Source organism: Anarhichas minor, unplaced genomic scaffold (assembly GCF_050575085.1).
Source record: "Anarhichas minor isolate MPS153535 unplaced genomic scaffold, ASM5057508v1 ptg000051l, whole genome shotgun sequence".
NCBI classification, from domain to species: Eukaryota; Metazoa; Chordata; class Actinopteri; order Perciformes; family Anarhichadidae; genus Anarhichas; species Anarhichas minor.
In genome coordinates this window covers 1795091-1816239 of record NW_027466497.1, presented here as the reverse complement: position 1 = coordinate 1816239, position 21149 = coordinate 1795091, and the positions used below count along the sequence as shown (strand labels likewise).

General features: G+C 43.3%; 1 protein-coding gene across 1 annotated transcript in view; it reads left to right on the top strand.

Annotated features, from left to right (window-relative positions):
• Positions 1 to 659: 659 nt before the first annotated feature.
• Positions 660 to 21149, top strand: part of csmd2 (CUB and Sushi multiple domains 2) — a 201255-nt gene continuing 180765 nt past the window's right edge. The window contains exons 1-2 of the mRNA XM_076075332.1: positions 660 to 834; positions 15425 to 15641. Coding sequence (XP_075931447.1) covers positions 660 to 834; positions 15425 to 15641 — 392 coding nt within the window. The remainder of the gene's footprint in view (positions 835 to 15424; positions 15642 to 21149) is intronic.

Genomic DNA, 21149 nt, shown 5'->3' with positions numbered 1-21149 from the left:
CTTGGCGTCGCACAGACCCGAGACGACGCTGTGGCCAAGCGCTGCGATACTGGGAATACATACTGATTATTTCTCTCTATACAGTCAGATCACTGACTACTGACTACGTTGGTTGAGAACTTCTCGAACGAGGCGATTTTTGTCTTGGATCCGGATAACCTGTGTGGCTCTCAATCATTCAGCGTTGGTTCCTGTGAATCTCGGTCTAATGACGAGTTTAAACGTGGATTACCGGCACCGCAAATGTTGTTGCTAAAAGGAGACAAAATCAAGAGAAGGACAAATAAGTGCTGCGGGACGACCTGAAGGAGGGATCTCCTGTGTTTTTGACGTCTGGTAATATCAATTACATATGTGGAGCGGACGAGGGATTTCCGTGATTTGTTTTTTACGCGTGCTGGGTAGATCAGTGACCACTTGAATCACGTCTCCCCCGCGGTTTGCCTTCCCTCCTTTCTCTCCCTTTAGGTGTGAAATATATCCTCTCAGATAAGAGACTCTGAACCCCTCGGTCCCCGCATGACATGGTTCAGTCCAGCTGCGAGATCCGAGCCTCCTCCATGCATTGGGATTTTTCTCAGCGCCGACACCGAGTGAATCTCCCTTTTTTGACCATCTGAGAAGTATCGTGCCTGCCAGACCAGAGAAAAAGCCCTGCCATGACCGCCGCTTCAAATCGGGACGGAGCAACTGGACTTGCGAGAGAACCGGAATGCGCATGCAGGAAAGGGGACGGAATACGGATTTTTTCGCTAATGAAGGCGGGAGTGCAGGCGCACCATTGGAGCCGGGTGCTGTTCTTATACATGGGGCTACTGGCCGCCTCAGTAAAGGGTAAGTCCCCCATCTGTACCGCTGAAGACCTGCAAAATACAGCAGGTTTATCCCACTCCACCGCCCACCCTCCACAATCCCTCACTGAATGCAAATGAGCATCAGCAACACACACGCGCACTCATCCTAAAGGCGCATTTAGAACCTTGCTGCGATGTCGTTGTGCGAGAACCCAAAGTTATTAATAGAGGAGAGGTGGCTATTTTGGTGGCAGCGGTTCCTCTGGAATTGCAACTGAGCCTCTGTCCTACCTTGACTCTGTTGCTGCATTTCATTGCAGGACTGTGTGAGGTGTTTTCTGAGGAAATGAGGGTGGATTTAATGAGCTGTGGGGATGAATAAATAAACATTGTGTGATTCCTGCTACCAGTAAAGGATATTTTACAGGTACAGAGAAACCTTAGGCTGTGTTAGGTAGTCAATCAGGATGCTTATCATTATGCTGTTCAGAGTCCAAAAGAGTGTATGTGTGTGTGAGAGAGTGAATGAATGGGGTGCTATTTTCTTTTCCTTCTCAGTTTCCAACCTCAGACCCTATCAGAACTCCCACGTGCCCAAGTGCCCTATACATCAATTAATACCATGTTGTGTTCTATCTCTGTCTTTCTCTCTTATCTCTCTCTTTCTCTCTCTCTCTCTCTGTGTGTGTGTGTGTGTGTGTGTGTGTGTGTGTAGGCTACACAGTGTGCGCGAGTTTGCGCATGTGTGTGTTTGGCGGGTTAGGCCTAATTAACTGACTATGGAGTTTCTGTCCTCGGTTATAATTGCAAATGGAAATCGTGCAACCGGAGCTGGGCATTCAACAGATTATCATTACTATTCATTTACTTTCACGTCTTCGCAACATAATGGGTTTGTGAAAGGAGAGACTCGGTTACTGATCCATCTTTTTTTTTTTTTCTGTGGACATTCATGAAGAAGAAAAAAAAAAGCCTGTGGCTTTATTTAGAGCCCATTGCTTTTCGGGGAAGAGCCACACGAATGTTTGCCATCCTGAGCATGTTCTTTGGCAAAGAAAGCCAACCGTTGTATCACTGTCTTGGCTCCACACCACAGAATATACACTATTTTTAGCAAAAGGCAAGAATACTGCCACGGCCACAATATGAATTTGACAGTGAGTCATGGCGCTGTGTTCGCCCACTCGTACCTTTTGGTTGGACAGCACATACTCCAAAAGTGAGAGAAAACTGGGCACATTTTCAGCATCACCAAAGCACAGTTTGCGGCATAAGTGTGGTTTGAGCTTGATCATTACTATTCCAACAGAAGCGTCATCCCTCATGTCTCCCACCAACTACCTCCCACGTGTCACCCACTTTTGATCAAACTTGTGTCATCAACCGTGCACCCAGATGGTTTCAGTGAGATGTAGGTTTATCACACACAGCTCAGTGCCAATGATACTGACAAATCTCTCTCGACTTTCATGTGGAGTAAATCTCATTGCGGCTATATTCGTCGGAGGCTTCTTGTTTTATTTGCGTCCGGGGAGCTTTTTATTGCCCACTCCCTTGCCGTTTGAGTCTACTCTCGGAGCCAGTAAAGCGACTCTAACTTATTGCACATGTTTACAAAGAGGAATAGCTGGACTATCTATCTCGCCCTCTGTTACAACGTTTACTTTAAACGGTGTCCATAAATACGTGCACACGCCGGCGTTGAGGTGGTCTAGCGCGTCCCCCCGGTGCTTCTGCAGCCACCAGCAATTGCCCCATCCTCCCATTGAGCGGCACCAGAGCTTCACGCTATGCTGAGAGGCGGAGTGGAGAGGGAAGAGAAGACCCGGGTTTCGTGGCATTTTCCAACCCGCAGACTTTATCAAACCAAAGCAAGACTTGCCAATTAATGACCAACAGTGGCCAACAGATACATGTGATGTGGGATGCGGCATAAAAAAGGCTGTGTTTCATAAGCACCGTGTCTCAGATGTTTAATAGTGCTTTAGTAGGTGTCTTCATTTGTCAACCGGTCTCACTTTAAACCGTTTTCAACCTCCCTTGCAACACAATTACCATTCCCAAGGGCCACATAGCAAAAGATAGATATATGTGGAAGGTTTTAACAGAGATATTGAAGAGAGTAGCGTGCGCTGTCTCCATGCGATCAAAACCAGCTTTCCCAGCGGACTCGTCGCTCAATAAACGGTAATCAACCTCTATTCATTTAATCGTGCAGAGAAGGGATTGCGAGGGCCGGGTGAGAGGAGGAGGAGGAGGAGGAGGACAGAGAAGCCAGGTTGAAGATGACGTGCCTATCTGGTGCATGTCTCGACTCTCCACGCCAACTCGACCGGTATTAGATCATTCGTCAGCGGCGCATAAGACAGTCGCTCAGCATGTCCACTTACACGCAAGATCACGCGTCGTCGTCTTCCCCCTTCTCTGCCACGCTCTCCTTACAAAGGCACCGGGTTGTGCTCATGATGCAACTTGCAGTAATGTTATGATGACTGGAGGGCCCGATGCCCCTTTCCTTTTTATCTTTTTTCGCTTCATGACGTCTGCTTATATTCTCATGATGCTCCTGAAGAAAGAGACAGGGCGAAAGCGTGTCTGTGCGTGCGCAGATGTTTTGTGGATAAGGAGCGCACAGGCGCATGTGGGCGGGCGCGCATTAGTTTCCAGGCAATAAAACAGTGAGAGAAACCCTGGAATTAAGTCGTTTTTGAAGTTGCACAAATCAAAAAAAAAAAAAAGTCAAACTCATACTTGCACTTTTTCATTATAAATACCTCCAGGCACATACAACTAACTGATACCATTTTAATTGGGAACACCTATTTGGAAACACTTTTAGAAATGAAGTATCTAATATCTTCACTTCACGTCAGAATACAATGAGAGATGCGAGTAGAATCTATTAGTTTCGATTTACTTTCTCATACACTTTTACTGCAGCTTTGGTGTATTGAAATACAATTAGTAATGGGCTAATTTAGCGGGAGCTTTCAGTAACAAATGAGATCACCACAAACTCACCATAGAGTGACACTTTCAGCACCCTGGGCAGGGACAGGCGCGGCTGAATTCGCCGCGCAGCTGAAGTTCTCTTCAGCACCAGGGACAGCTCCACCAGCCAGCAGCCTCAGCAACAGCTGCTCCTCAGTGGAGGGCTAGCTGGCTCTTCAAATTGGGATTTCTCCAATGTTTTCATGGCTTTGAAACCTCAATTAGACACAGGCTCCAGACCCATGATTGACAAGATCATATTGCAAGGTTTCTGCTCTTCATTTAGTAGTGAATTAAGTAACCTTTCTATGTTTTAGGCATTTGTGAAAGTGAATTCTAGACAAAGAGCAGTCATATTCCTACATTATGTCTTTGCTTAAAATATCAGACAGGAAAGTAATCTTCAACTAATTTGATTAAGTCATTATGAGGTAAAAAAATGCCCAACATGACGTAGTTCAAGCTTAGAAGATATAGAAGATTAGCTATATCTTTGGATTTTGGACTGTTGGTTTGACTAAACAAGCAGTTTGAAGATGTCAACTTGTCCTTATTGGAATTCTGATTTTATCCTCAACCAAGGATTAACGTGGATCACAAACACCACATTGTAAACCACCATCATGGAGACATGGTGTTGCATGTTTGGTAGATGTTGGCTCAAGATATGTGGAAGCTATAATAGAGCTGGTCTAGGAGTTTTGTGAACACACTTGATCACACCTCTCCATGTAAGTCCAACCAACTTAGCAAACACAGAGTACCGTGTGTCTTATGTTGTTCATACTATGTTTTCATGATGAATATATGGGCTTCTCCCTTCCCTTTTGTTCCTCACTTCTCTCCCACATGTCTGCCTATACTACTCTCAATCTCAAATCCTCCACTATACCTGCACGCTCTGCTGCGTCCCATCTCCCATCTGCTCTCTACATTCACCGTTGAGCAATAAAGGACGGAATGGGAGCCGAGAAACAGATGATATCTATTTACTCGACACAGAAAAAAATAAATGTCTGGAATGCAAAGTAGATGAGTATTGCCACTCTGCCACTTACGCATTGCCTACTTGAGCGAAGGAGAGAGAACTTTGGAGTGGGATGGAGAGTGGTGGTCAAGATGAAGATGGAGATCATAAAGAGGTTTCAAAGGGAGGGAAAAACGGCAAAACAGCAGGACGGAATCAACTGTGAGGGGAAATGAGAGGCAGAGAGGGAAGACGAGTGTTGGAGTAGAGGGGCGATAAGCTTCCACAAGCTGAGAGAAAATCCGGGCCCTATGTTTCTCTGCCTTTTGAGCGCTGGGTGATTTTCTATTTGGAAGGCTAATTTTCTTATCAGGCATCAAGCTGACTCGTATTACAACAACTAACAGCGTGCAAGTAAGCTTGTGGGCACATGTGTGTGTGTGTGTGTGTTTGGATGAGTCTATGAGTTGCCACCCTGTTTCGCTCTGAGATGATTAGGCTAAAGTGTTGACAAGCAGGTCATTAGCTATAGCTCAACGGGGCCACAGAGAGACGTAATGTGTGTGCATGTCCATGCGTTCGTCATTGTGTGTTTCACCCACCTGCTGATGTCATCCTGCTCCTCTCTCTGTCTTCCCCTCGTACCTTCTCCCTCATGTCCTCCTTCCCTCCCATCCATCCCGCCCCCTCCGCTTTCTTCCTCCATCCTCCTCTCTGGTGATTCAAGCTGTCATCTGTCTCCAGATGGCCAGAGCTCTGTCACTGTGCTTCGTCACACACACACACACACACACACACACACACACACACACACACACACACACACACACACTAAGTCACTAATTTATGCAGACTTTCCCACAAACAAAAACAACAAATCCTGACTGCATTCATGCAGCTGCACACACACACACACACACACACACACACACACACACACACACGCTAGCCACACAAATTGGACCATTAGACCTTATGAACTTATAGCCAGATGCGCATTTGCAGAATTTCTTGATTAAAGTGGCACTTAATGAGATGATGAGGTACATCTAATTCATTTTCAGCACAATTCAATTGCTTCCTCTGTCATTTCATCGATTAGGTTTTATGATGTTGCAGTAGTAAATTAGTTAACTTTCATTAAATATTTAAATATGATGCATATACATGACAAAGCCACATTTTACAATGTAAATAGTTCAAATTTGACACAAGAAAAAAAAAAAAAGCAAATGACAAATACATGCTTCCTTCTTATATCACCTTCAGCATGTCCCTTAGGTCTGCGTTAAATTAATAAATGCGTATTTTGGCTGCTTTACTTATTAAGGGGTTTTAAATGTGGCTCTATTCTGGCAGTGCCTGTGCTTTACATTCACAACACACTCATGTGAGCTCTTCTGTGTTCTTCTGTTAGCTTTTTAGGAGTTCAACTCTATTAATACAAACACTAGATAGAGGATGGAGGAGTTATGTCAAAGTCCCTTGCTCAAGGATATGTAAGCAATGATTCTTGTTTTTGTATTATTTTCCTGCACACAATACAATCCCCAGTAGAAGACAGAAGAACAACGTGGTTGTAGTGGGCAGCTCCAAGATGTGAATATGTGCTACTACTGTAACAAGCAACTGCTGCGAGGCAAGACATGTCAGGAAAAAAAGAAACAATGTTCAATCCTCACTAGATAATTACTGGTGAAAATCAATACAATAGATGAATAGAGAAAACAAAACCACGGTTTACATCTCCTTGAGCCATGTGTGGGAGAAAAGCTACATGACAAAAATCTCGATCTTGATTCAGATTCTCTTCTCTCCAGCTACTGTAAATCCTCACAAAGTGAGAGACGGATGTAGATGCCTTGTCTGTCTTGTATAGACACAAAGCTCAGGCAGGGGGTTCTTTTGCTTCCTGATTTACACTGTTCTTATCAGATATCAGTGATCCCAGAGATTGAAGATTAGATCCTGGGCAGGGGGTATCTTGTCCTTGTCTTTTCTCCTTCCCTGTACCGCTCCTCTCTCTATTCAACGTATAGGCAATCTGTCAGTGGTCTTTTTCTGGGAAAGAGGCAGAGTCATCATGTGGGGAGAGGCAGCGAGTGTGTGCGTTCGTCCATGCATTCCTACACTTGTGAGGTCCATAAAGAGTGCAAACAGCCCTAACATTCCTAGGCTAGCAAGCTTCTATCTAAAGTCAGGCGAAAGTGCGTCTGCTCGAGTTAATCACCCTCAACGTTTGTGGTGTCCAAACCAGTTTAACTGAACGTTACAGCAGTTGTGTGCTGGCTCATAGTAAGTATTTTACTGCCAGGGAGAAAATAAATTCCTAATGAGTGGAAATGAGTGGAAAGTGCCTCCTGATGTCTTCACCACCGAAATGGACCAGACAACATTATCGGTCAAGCAGTCAAGAAATGCAGTGTCTTAAGATAGACATATTGTAAGATGGCAAACCCAACAAGGCATGTTTACATTACATTTGGGAGTTTGTTATCTTATGTTTGTGATTACCTATAAAGCTTGCTACTATTAATGATATCAAGGAACAAAGAGACAGATATCAATTGAACATTGCTTGATGCAACCTTGTCCCTGAAGTACATTAGGAAACAAATGTTTAATTTAAATTAGACACAGTTGCTAATCTGACATAGTGCCAAAGTACGTATGTTGTTCTTCTCACTATCTTAATACTTGAAAAAACAACATTGGCTTTAATTTGCACTGCCAATGCAACTATTCCCAATCTAATGCTGTCAGCATTGTAGAAATGCAATATGCAGAGACTTATTTCCTTTAAAATTAATGATCCATTTGAGAGTGATGCATGCAGCCCATTAATCATGACGGTGGTCAACAGTTGACACTCGAGCCTTCCTGGGGGGGGCAGTTAGGATCTGAGTCGAAAGGTTAAAGTGTGCTACAGTAAGTTGAGGTTAGGCTGATTGATCAGCTGCTGCTCATCCATCTCTCAGTGATGGATGGAATAGTCCTGCTGGGACGGTCATGACCTGACCTTTCGGATCAGCGCTTCCTCTCGGGGTTTAATATACACTGCTCAGAGAGGATCAAATGTTCATGAATACCCACACACTAACACACATCAGCACGCTTGTCGTACATTTAACAGATTTATAATTGCCTTTCCCCACCTCCTGTTGATGCTATTGATTGGTTAGAGTCCAGAAAGTGTAGGTTTATTAACTGATTTCTGGTGCAATTTATATGCAAATACACTGCAGGATGTGAGTAAGGTTGGCCATTCAGCATAGGTTCAGTCTAACGTAACTCAAAGGGCCAGCAGCTGTCAGATGTGAGCAGAATGGAAATTAGGCGATAATTGACCTTCAGTGTTTCACACATTAGTGTCACACCCGATTGTGCTTCTTCTCATAAGTACCTGAGAGAATGGAAGGGAAAACTGAAATGATTGGAGGCACGTATGTGTCCGTGAGAATGTGTTTTTGCAGATGTGTGTGTGTGTGTGTGTGTGTGTGTGGGGGGGGTACTTAGAGTACAATTGTGCACCACCACCAAACACAGCAAACCAAGGGAGGTGAATGTGCAATAACCACCACTGTGCAGTAAAAATGGCTTTTGTAAAGAAAATTACAAAATGAAAGCTCAAAGCCAACCAGCTTAAAACATTCACACAAAATAAGGTAATTTTAGGATGATGTGACATATCCACCTACACAGTGTGGCTTATCTGCAAAAAAAAAAAAAAATGAAGATCTAGAAACAAACAGCTTAAATTCATTCTAAAACTCCAAACATACCTCTTGGCTCATTGGGAGAGTGTTTCCAGTTGGGGAGAAACCAGGGCAGAGAGTAAGGATTGTCCATGTCTGAGTGAAGCAGGCCTGCGTTCAAGTGCTGTAGCTCATATCACAAATCCAAATGCGTGCGCACACACAGTCATAAAAACACGCTGACAAACACAAGTATATGTACATTTCTCCCGGCATCTGGCCTCGCTGTGTTTTGTGTGGGAGGCCCATTTGTATCAGCGATGAACAAACTCCCCCACAAAGTGAGGGGTCTGTCTGAAACGGAAGGACATCAACCGTAACATGCCTTCGACTCTGAATGGGCAATTTTTTATTGATCAGCGTGAGGCCTTTGTGCGTGGGTTGTTGAGGAGCTGTGTCATTCACAGCAACACCAACATATACCATGGGCTATTTATATGTATTGATAAGAAGAGGAGGTAATGAGAAAAGGAACACGATGAAGATTACAAAATCTTATCTCAAAGCAGTGTTTGAACTGCAAATGCTGGCTCGGTTTTAGAGATGGGCTGAGCGTGTGTGGGTGGCTGTGTTGCAGGTCGTTTTGGCTGGCATGATGATACTGCTGGTTAAATATGACCCAGCTGGAAGGAACTGCCTGGCTCCCTCCTTCTCTTCCTCCCTGTCTGAGAGAACACTTGCTCCATTGTGCCTCTTTAGCCAGCCATGACAACAGGAGGAATGTGTGCATGCACTTGTGCAAGAGTGAATTTCTGCGTGCTTTCTTCGAAGCTTTAATCTTTGGCTACATGTTTGCGCGTAGGTGTTGTTCATTTCCTACAACACACATTTCTCCCATTTTTGTGTATGAGCGCATGTGTTAACTATGTGTTTTGACATAGAAGTCAACAGACCCTTGACCCTAATATGTGGCAGAAGCTTTTACGTATGCGTTTGCCTAAGTGTCCTCTCTGTATGTGTTTACACAGATCAATATTTTATACCACACATTCATGCAGCAGGAGGCATTTCCAAGCTTCTAATTGTGCACCATCATGGAAATGCAAGCTCCATTTTTTGTGGCCTTTTGCAGGAAACAGCTTTTACCGTTCAGCCCACTGGGCTAAGTGGGAGCAAGCCTATCGCAAGTGCCTTCCACTGCATTTGGCTTGTCTGTAATGGCAGACGGTGTCGTCCTGGCCCAGGCATTAGCCTAATGTATGGAGGCGAGCGTGATAGCTGAGCTCATCCATTTCCATTTTAATGGTGGCCATCTAGAGGTTAATTCGGATATGATGCGGTCAAGGCGTGCATATGCGTTGACACGTCGAGAGACAAATAGTGGTGCTGAGAGGATCTATGGGGCGGAAGGGTTTATCTTGCCACCAGGGAGGCAGTTACTGGTACACATACACACACACAGACACACACACACACAAAACAGTTGGTTGTTTGAAGTTTACTCATGGGGTAGGTTATATGTGATCGTTGATAGCTTTGTTACTCGATAAACCCAAAGGGACGCACTTATTTGGTTCGAAATTATTCACCGTTTCCTCTCATTTTGTATGGATATCGGCCCTGATGGACCGCATGTATGAAGGCTTTATAGTTTCTCTGGAGAATGAGGAAAGAGCTGAACTCTCTTTCACAGCTATATGATGGGAGAGACTTGAAAGAGGTAGTTTATGGTCCAATTTAATGGATGAGTGCATGGTTCTTGTGACCAAGGTTTCCTTTGATATACATACGTTGGAACAATTGCAGAGTAGTTTCCTGTTGCACTGATTTATCATTTCAATACATTGTGTTTCCAAGCTGCATCCTTGCATTTATTAACAATGCCATAGTTCCATGCTAAGCACTGTTGTAATTCTGGAGGGCCCTTATCAAGCAAAAAGTCTTATTCTCTTCAGTTGTGTTCATTATGCGGAACATGAGACGTACAGCATTTATATTATTGACTGCAAAAACAAGACGGTCCCTGCATCTTTGTCTTTTGTCCAAAGGCAAACTTGAACTGAAATGAAGAGATCAGGCTGAGGCAGAGGGGATAAATACAACAGAAAAAAAAGATTGGAGCCCAGAAAGCAGATTTGCAGTTTTGAATTGCAAGTATTGTTTGTGTCTTTATGGTATTATGTGAATGTGATGTGGGGATTATGTTCGCCAAGAGGAAATGTCCTCCCCTTGATAGCTGCTGTTAGCTGTAACGGCATCTCAGCAGAGGAGTTACATGCAGATATGTGACGCTATACCCACACAGGGTATAGGGATTACACTTATACATGTGCAGACAACTGATACCTCCATACACAGACATGTGTGTCTCACTCCACACGCACACATAAAAATGCACTGATTAAGCATCCCTTGAAATAGACCTCTACTTTTGCTAACATTGCAGATTAAGCGCTATCTTGCTTTGAAAGTCACACTGGCTGTCTGTGACCTATAGCGCAGAAGGGCAACAAGATGCAGAAAATAGGTTTAAAAAAAAGCACTCCCCCCTCTACTGTATCTCTCCCATTGGTTGTTGCTCCTCCTCTTGGTGCCCTTCTGACATAATCCTTTTCACACACTTTCATTCCTCCCTCTCTTTGCCCTTCCGCTGCTATTTTTCTATTCCACCTAGTTTGTCCCTCACCTCACCGTTGCCTCTATTATTTCTCACGTCTTCCAGATCTATCTTCTCATTTGTCCACACATTCAGTCAGCCAGTCAGTCTGCTTTGTGTCTGTCGGCCCCCGTAGCCCTCATTCTATCGCTCTCCTTTGGTCTCTCCCTGTCTCCTTCCTCCGCTCTGAGGGGTTGCTGTCCTGCCAGAGCACAGCACACAGTGACCATCGATTCATCAAAGTGTCACGGCGCACTGCCGCAGCTCTGTATGCCCCGCTACTAAACAACTGCCCTGGCAAAGCAAACAATAGCTCCCCCACACACACACACACACACACATACGCATGGAGAACCTGGAGTGCTGCCCCGGCAAGGTCATACCTCTCCCTGTACACCCATTTGGCAGTGTTCACACCGGAGTTTGTTAGTGCCAAGCTGATGCTGCCATTGGCAGAGAGGGCTAAGCAGCGGACAACATATCTGTTGAGCAGCCACATATATCAAGCACAGTTAACATTCCAGTACAAGCCAGTGCAAACAGTTCCCATAAACATGCTGAAGGATAAAATACGCTATCTACTAGAACCAGTTGGCAATTTTCCTAATTGCTGAACCAGCGTATTTCCAATTACCCCATATTCATAATAGTTCACCTGAGCAATTTGACCTTCTACTTTAACGGGGGTCTACCGGGCTAAAACAGCACGGCCAGCAGTCCCTTTATGGGGTCTTTATGGTGTGTCAGTGGGGTCAACTGAAGGATGGGCTCCCCCCCTACAGATTTACACTGAGGGGCTACACAAGGGGTCACCAGCTCCCAAAAGCTAATTTCATAATGCACCCTGGGCGAGGCTTAAATTCAACCGAGCCCAAAGTGAAGGGTCGACTTCTTAACCAAAGGCTCTGGGTTTTCAAAGAACACAGAGAGTAGACTTACAGCACCTCGGTTTACCTCAAACGCACTTCTAAGACTACACGGTGCAGCAAGCACATCTGGCAAAGCAGACCCGCTATTACTGAGTCAACATAAAAATCAAACTTGGTGATGTTGTAAATTGCTTCTTAATGCCCACATAAGTGCAAGTGTCTGCTCTGTGTCCCATTCAATTCTGACCATCTACTTTGCAGCATGGATAAAATCTTTTTCGCTGCAGCCAAAACAGCAGGCTCTCTAAAAACATTGTATTATTCTTTTGTCCCAGATTGTGTGCGTCATTATCGATTTAAGAGTTGGTCACTTAGGCACAGATGCTCACACTTCAAAATAGCATTCGGTCGAGCTCTGGGGGACTCGGTATACTTATTCTCTGTCATGATTGTTTTGGCTTAATTGTGCCCATAAAACACAGAGCCTGTTTTCCTGCCTGGCTGATCATATATCAGTATGTAGCATAATTCTGTGGAGGACTATTGCACTCTAAACACGTTGATATCTCGCATGAGGGATTTGTCCTTTAAACCTGAAGGATCACGTATAATCTTTCCTTTTTGCGATAGCATTTCGAGTCCGTCCTGAAACTTAGTAACAATTGAGCTACTTGAACCTGCCTGGTATTGTGTTGTAATTCATCCCCAGCCCAGACATTATAACTCATTGCATATGTACATGAGGTTCACATTCCACTCTGACCCCCATCAAGCTCTGACATTAGCTGCTGTATGAGCCATTGATTAGCATTTGTCTGATAGAGGCCCGGTAATGAAGGAGATGATGAGGAGATTATTGGCCATGCTGTAGATATGAAAATCAGGTGGGAGAGGTGGATATCGAGGTTTTACCTAGATATTAGTATTGACCTGGAGGTAATTGGGAGGGTGGATGCTAACTTGCAGGGCCTATTTAAAGGCGTTAATGAAAAATCAGATGGAGACAGCTTTCGCTTTGATCTTCTTTTCTTCTCTCGTGTTACTTGTTAAAGATGAGGACTGAGAGAAGACGCAGGGAAAAGAAACATGAATACACACTATGTTGCTCAGTTATTTTCAGCATTCTATACAGTATATAGGTCATATTTAGTTACTGTTCACATCACATTTTACACTATTTTATTCATGTATTCCCACATTTCTTTTCCAAAGATTTCATTGTCACACTTGCAGATCTCCACAGCAAACAAAGATTTGAACTCACCATGCACCATTATACAGCTTGCTGAAGTGTTTTTAAGTGGCCAGGGTTTAATTGCACACACATTAGCATCTTTTGGGAGAGATCGAGTGCTTATGAAGTGCTGAAAAGTGACAGCTGAAAGAGGCCCCTGCCTGTTTGTTTTTTTGGGGGGGGGGAGACAGGCTCCGAGGAGTCAACAGTGGCATGATGACTGGAAATGCTATTATCATTCAGCTCCTACTGATGCCATTCAGACAGTCTGGATCTTTACCTCCTGACACTGTCACCCATTTTTCCCCAACCCAAGAAACATATTGTGGATACTGTTTTGATTTGCTGCCTGGGAAAAGAAATATGCTAATATTGGTTTTGTTCGTTTGGATGCAATTGTGTGTGTCAGTTAGTGTTTTTTCCAGCGGCATTTCAGAATTCATAAACACCCGATGTGGCATGTAGCCCCTGAAATCTTAAACACCGGGCTTGAATATTGCTGTGAAAACAAATGCAGCGTTCCCTCGTCTCGCTAACCAGGGATTATCCTTGTCCATGTGTAATTTTTGGCAATTCATTCTCTTTCCCCCCCCCCCCCTGTACTTACTTAAAAACAATGTTTTATTTATTTTGGTTGATAGTAAGACTGAGAGGAAGGAAAATTGGCCAATTTTATCCTTTTTTTTTGTCTTGTGTTGGTGCGTGGTGCCTTATTACCTGTAAATCCCTGCTGGTTTTTCAGACATGAGGCACAATTCAGAGTGAACATTTGAACAGATTTTTACCTGTGGGATTGCTCTTCAAATCAGAGAGCGCATACAAAGTAGCACAGAATCTGTATGTTTCACAATAATTTAATAAGGGATTCCCCCTGGAGGGTTTACATGCTTTCGAAGCTGCAGTGTGTTTACTCAAGATTCTCATTTTTTGTATTGCCCTGTCTTAATGCCCTCAGGTAGCATAGCTCATTTCATTGCATTGACTTATTCCAGACATTTACACCGTTAAGAGTATGGATGCAAATCTACAAAACAGAAATCATATCTACTGCAAGTGTTGAATAATGTGGGTTATGCAGGTAACAGATGTCCTCTAATTATATTCTCCTAATTACATTTTAATCAGGCTGCATTATCATTCAGGTTTGTGGCTGAAGCAAACAAAGGGAAAATGCCACATAATTTGTATAAATAGCATTTATTCTTGCATGATATTGTAATTCAGTCCCTCTAGAAGGATATGCCTTCATGCAGGGTTTGTATGGTCCTCAGGTTTCTTCTGCAAAGGGAAATTAATTCAGAAGATGTTACATCCCTGCTGTCTTAGTTTAAAAGCTGCACATGAGGCTACTTACAGTATATGGTGTGTGGTGTGGTCCAATGTATTCACACGTTATTCTCTTGTCAGTCCGCCACTGACAGCTGTCTGGAAGACGAAAATAACTTCAACATTCACCTTTTTTGATTGGAGGAGATAGACATTAATTGAGTGGATTATGATCTGCAGGGTGACATACACATACAGACACCAATTAGTACATCAACCCTGACAACCAGCTACACAAAATATAACTGCAATCACACGTCAACAGTGGCATGGTGACTGGAAATGCTATTATCATTCAGCTCCTACTGATGCCACTCCACTTCAGGGATTAGTTACACCTCATAGGTCCCACTCCACACATCTACTCAAAGCTCAGCTCTGATGCATGGCCACATACACAATTAGAAGTTAAGACTGAAGGCAGTTTGAGCGGCTGCTGACGAAAATGCAGGATGAGTAGAATTAATGTAGTACTCATGTGTGTGTGTGCTTCCTCTCCTGTCCTCTCATGTTCCCCTCTCCAACTATGTCATATATTGGGACCTATTACTAATGTGGTGAAAGGGCCAGTGAGTGAACAAGTGTGTGATGATGGAGGTGGTAGAGGTGGGGAAAGCTGGGAGAGGGTAAGCCATTTAGCACTGCAGTAATAATGGCTCAGGCTGCATGATGTAGGTGATAATGGATGTTGCAGCAATTGGTGCGGTTTGACTGTGGGTGTGCATTTAAGCGTGAGTGTGGATTTATATCATTTCAGTTTTTTTGATGCAGAGGCGTGTCTTTTATTTGGTTTCATACTCTATAAATACTTTCTGCACTCTGCTAGCAGTTCTAACACGCCTTGCACCCTTTTAATAACTGCCTGTTTCTTTTTTTTTCTTTCTCTTCGCAGCTCAGAACTGCAGTTACACACTTCACAGTCCCAACGGGACGATAGAAAGCCCCGGCTACCCTTACGGTTATCCTAACTATGCCAACTGTACATGGGTGATCGTGGCGGCGGAGCACAACAGGATACAGCTGGTGTTTCAAGGGTTCGCCCTAGAGGAGGACTTTGACATCTTGTCTGTATATGACGGACCACCCAGCCCGGGGAACCTGCGGACAAGGTAGAGCCTTTTTTAACTGCATGCATGTGTTTACCAAACCAAATGTTTCAAATGTGTCGTCAACAATTTGACATTTGAAGGGTATGTGTAATTTGCTAGAATGTTAAAGGCAAGGCTATAGCAAATTTCAAGGATGATTCAGGATTATTATAATATTGGTCCTATTTCCATTTTGTGGAAATGATTCCCGTTGGTAGTAATGACACTGTACCCAATAAGTTAACCCCCACCCCACTTGCAATAAAGACCATGAAGTATGTACTACATTGTTGGCCTGCCAGTCTGCATTGAAGCTCGGGAGACATATTTTTAAGGTTTCAGTTGTATACTCTGCTTCTGGATTATTTGAGCTCAGAGGGCATTCTTTTTGATAGTAATCACAAAGATCAAAAAGAAGAGAGCGCAGTCTTTTGAAGCATGGTATGTCTACATATTCAGATTCAGACTTTTTGCAACACTAGCAGTCCATGACAGTTGTACATGGTGCCTACAGGCTGAGGCAGAACAGAGATCTGGGAACGCTGTGATCTTGCCAGTAAAAGGCCAAGAAAAGTAAGGATTCAGACAGTCAGACAGGTTTCAAACAAACCCCCCACAATAGCGGAACGTTTGTGGAAGAGAGAGAATGAAAACATTGTTTTCAAGATGTCTGTTGCAAACATCCATCACACGACTTTACAGATAAACATCCTGATTTAACTGCAACCCATACTTAGAGAAGCTGAGCATGAACACAATCTAGGCTTATTAGTGACATTTTAGGCTCAATTTTGTTTTTATCTCCATATAAAGTGATTGCTAATCTGACTAAACTCTTACTCACAACCTCCCTACCATCAGATTTTGGTATAGTTAGGTCACTGTTTTCCCAAATGTCATTGATTACTGTAGGGAGCTATTGTAACCAATACAACTGATTGCCAAAACCATTCAATTAAGATCCAAGTCGTATTAAACTGAAAATGTCCCTGATAGATTTATTTGGACTTAAAGGTTTTGATAAAGTAAACGGACTGGAGACTGGAAAAGAGGCAGTACTATAATCAAAACTGTTATCGGTGTTGCACTCAGAGGCGGTTGAAGCAGATCCTTTGGTGATTAATAGAAGACCGACTCCGCTGACACTTTGACAGCACCCAAAGTTATTCACCGACTCTGGGTACATGTTGTGCGTCAGAGCTACTAGCAAAATGAAATGAAGCTCACTTGGGTGTGAAGGCTCATACAGACAATTTCTGAATCAACAGTGTCATCCTCAACAGTTGATTCACCAGCCTCAGAAAGGGCTGCACTGTGCTAACATTGCGTACTGAAAATACGCTCTCTGGTTTTGCAGAGTTTCCTGCTCACTAAGTTCAAACATTTTCATCCATTTTCAAACAAGTATTGTTCGGATGAATGGCCATCTAAAGAGACAGAATTCCATTTGTAATAGCTGCAAATATAAGATGCAGCCACAGAGCTGCTATTCACTGATGTATTTATGTAATTCGGGATAGTATTGCTTGCAGCATAATATCTCTCAGACCTCTCGGCAGTCCCTCACTTACAGGCTAACTTAATTAGCGGCAATTTCTGCATCTAATCAGTTGAAGCTACACCAAAGCTGCTTTTAATTCCTGTCACCTTCTGGTCTGAGCTTGTCCTTGCCAATATTGTAAATCATGTGTTATGCGATCCCTCCAGCGATGAGATGAGAGACATATTCGCACGGGCTTTTGTTATTGAGACTGTTTTGAGTCTCTGACGGCCTCTCTCTTTCTCCCTGTCATCACCTCTCTCTCGCTCTCTCACCTCTTCTCTGCCCCCTCCTCTACTAGCGCCTCTCATTCTGTGCCAGCGGTGCCTCCACTGCATCTCCCTGCAGAAAGCGAATGAAAGAGAAAAGAAAATCCATTATGGATTTGTGTTGCGCGCTGCTCTCCTCAGCCTTTCTCCTGTTTGGACCTCTGGGCTCTGTTGTATAGTGATGCTCCAGCGGGACGGCGGGAGCGTTCCACTCTCTCCGTCTAAGCGCTTTGAAAATAAGTGAGGGGAAAGAAAATGAATTTTAAGAAAAAGGGGGAAAAAAGGGGGGGGGGGGGGGGGGTGTAGGGAACATAGATCTCCTTTAGATTCTGCTAGTGTAGTCTTTTACCAGAGTTCCTCTCTTTTCAAAGGAGGCATTATTTTGCATTGTCTGTGAGTGAGTTTGGAGATGCTGGGAATAGTCTGGAAGCAGCTCTCACCTGCCAACAGCAGTCTGTCAGGACATGCATGGATATTTACATTCACACCCCCATCTACACCACAGACACCTTTTTAGCACATTTTTGAGATGCAAGTATGATAATTCTGCCCTCCCTTTGCTCTCATCAGCCGCTTGCGTCGAAAGTAATTTTCTTTCCATCTCTCTTGCTCCTCTTCCTCCATTTTCTCTCAACCTCCCCTCATTTCCTCCTCACCTATTTCTTTTTTCTTCTGCCTGTTCTCCATTTAGTGTCCTGCATGCTGCTTTTGCTGACTTTGATCAGCCTTTCATGTAGACCACACTATAGGTTGTAGAGTTTGGAATATTCTGTTTAATCTCAAGAAGTCATCAAAAATGAGTATTTCGCCTCTCTTCACATTCAAATGATCACCTTTGATTCCTTTGTCAAAGCAGTGACTTTTAGATTTGTCTATTTATCCATTCATTTATTCCTTGCTGTCACAACAAATTGATGTTATCAGGAGAATGCTGGCTTACAAATCAGTGCAGCTATAGTATATATATATATATATATATATATATATATATATATATACGTGTGAGCTTTAGCTCCACAGTAAATGTATATGCATGTGTGTGTTTGTGAGGGTGTGTGCTCCTGCAGCAGTTGCTTTATGAGTCACAGGCACTCCTCAGGAAATGCACATCTGAGTCAGTCTGTTGCTGCAGCATTTCATTAAAGATCCGGACTGACACCTGGGAAGCAGAGAGAGAATTTGACAAGTTTCAATTGTTTGAAACGGAGAAACAGGACATGTATACGCGTATACATCTATAAGTGATGTACTGTATGTCCCAAATTGCGAGGTCAGGCTGCTGCCGGTATCTGATTGCTGTTAATTAAGCGTTGCATTTCCAGGATTGTGTAGTGATGAAGTGGTTAAGTCCATCCTGCTCCCTAAGTGTTGTGACTTCACACAGGGAGCAATTGAACCGCAGCGAAACTAACCTCAGGGTTAAATATTTTTTGCTGACTTAAGTTGTTAATATACACAGGTAAAAAAAATGTGCTTATCCATTTTTTTTGCAATATGACATTATGCATTTATGAAATTGCTTCATCTTAACAGCATTAGCATGTTAACGTTTTTCTCTTTAGCTATTAAAAAAATGTTTTCTAATCTGTAACTGTTCAATTCAATGCAAACATGTTGCTGATTCCTCAGCCTCTCCCCTCTCGCTTTCATTATCTTTTTCACAAATGCCATGGAATTGCTCAATGTTCAATGCGAATAATTCGACAGCAGCATAGCGTATAAATGTGATGAAGGAGTATCCTTGAATGCATAATTTGAATGGACCGTTTACAAAGTTGTCCAACTGCAACCCATGACGATAGTGCAACCTTACAAATATAACTTATGGAAATTGTGGCATCTTAAATACAATTTAAAACAACTCTGTAAAGTATGCATTAATTGTAGTTGCCAATTCTTGAAATCCCTGCTGTGGTCCTAACATTTTCCTCAATTGAACCTTTCAAATCCACTTCTCGCTATTTAATTTTGGGCTGTCAACATTTTTGGTGTTCGCAATAGTTTTTGATTGAATGATGTAGTCAAATTATCATCTGGTCGTAGTGAAATTAACTTCCTCCTCGACACCAGTAACCCTGGTGTAGACAGGGCCGGTGGTATAGTAACACAGTTGTCAAACTGACAAACCTCCCATGACTAAAGCAACAGCCAACTTGACCTAAAGCGAGACACTTAACCTCTACCAGCTCACTCACTTTCACTCTGTACAAGAGCACACACATTTCTTACTTGTAAAAAGCAATCCTTTTTTTTTCTTCTTCAATTTTGTGTCACATTTCACCTTGTAACTGCCAATTGGGAAACGCTGAGTACATTTCAGCAGAGGGAAAAGCTGTTGGAGTGTGTGTGAAGGCATCTTTCTTCACATGCCTTCCTCTCCGTGATTGAGTGATGGAACTGAGGAACTTAATGCCTGGCAGTCTGGCAGGGGCGGGGAAGTGAGTGAGAGAGGGAGGGAGGAGGCGTGAAAGGGACAGATTTTCAGCCCACGGCCTCAATAGGACCTAAATAAGGAGCACTAGTGCATGGTGCTGGGAGTGGCATTAACACTACAGTCAGCCGTCAGTGCGTGACTGTAGTCAGTGAGTGTCAGTGAGTGTCACACTATGAGTTTGTGTGTGGAGGAGGAAGAGCGAGGCAGTGTATGTGTGTGTTCTACGCTTACAAAAGGGGATCTAGACTAGTGTGCAGTCCATCCCGGCGAGCTGAATCAGTGTCAACAAAATCGAGGTTTATTGGAATACAGATAAAATGAACACCAAGCACGCTCACAAGCACACAGATAAACACACGCTTTTAAGCACGGATTAAAAGGCAGTGGGCTGGAAAATTGTAATTTTTCAGACACATAAGGTTTCGGAAAGGTGTTTGCTTTTTTGGCAAGCACTGGGGAGCACAAGTGTCTGTACAGTATATGCATTGGAGGGTAAAAATCGTATTTACGTACTTTCATATTGCTTCTGCTTGTAGTTCAAAGTTTTGATTTGAGCTGCGTAAATAGCCTTTCCAAAAAAAAAAGACCTTGAAAGCAGACTGTAAAGGAATTCTCCCAAATGTTGTGAAGATTCTCCGATTGGCCAGTTGAACCTTAAAGCAACACAAACACCAAAATGGGATTTGGATGATAGTTGATTAGACAATTGTCAGAAAGTTAGTTGAAAAAACGAGTATTGTCGAAGGTATTCAAGTGAATATGTAAGACATTATCTGTATACAGCTTCTGAAATGTGAGGTTTTGCTGATTTACTCTGTTTTATATAATGCAAAATGCTTCTCTTTGGATTTTGGACATCAAGCAATTTGAAGATTGCAACTTGATGGGTGAGATGAGATGAGATGGGAGGTTGTTCCTCATTTTAGAGCAGCTATGATTTTCTATTTCATCACTTCTAAGTTAAGTGCATGCCGGTCACTTTCTACAGACTATTATATAGTAATGAATGGGTGGATCAACGCTCATTCGAATTCAGTCCCCAGGCTCCTCCAGCATGTGTGCATGTATCATACTATATGTGTGAGCCTTACAGTGTTAAGTTAATGAGTCAAGCTTGTAAAGAGCCAAAGTCTGCTGCGGGTCAGGGTGGGAGCGGGTGACGTACAACAGCACGTCCTGCCTTGAACACTTGCCACGGCGGTGACGGCATTGGCCATCAATCTCTCCACAACACATACTTGGGCGTATTGACTCCAGTACGTGAACACTGTGGTGGACATGCGTTC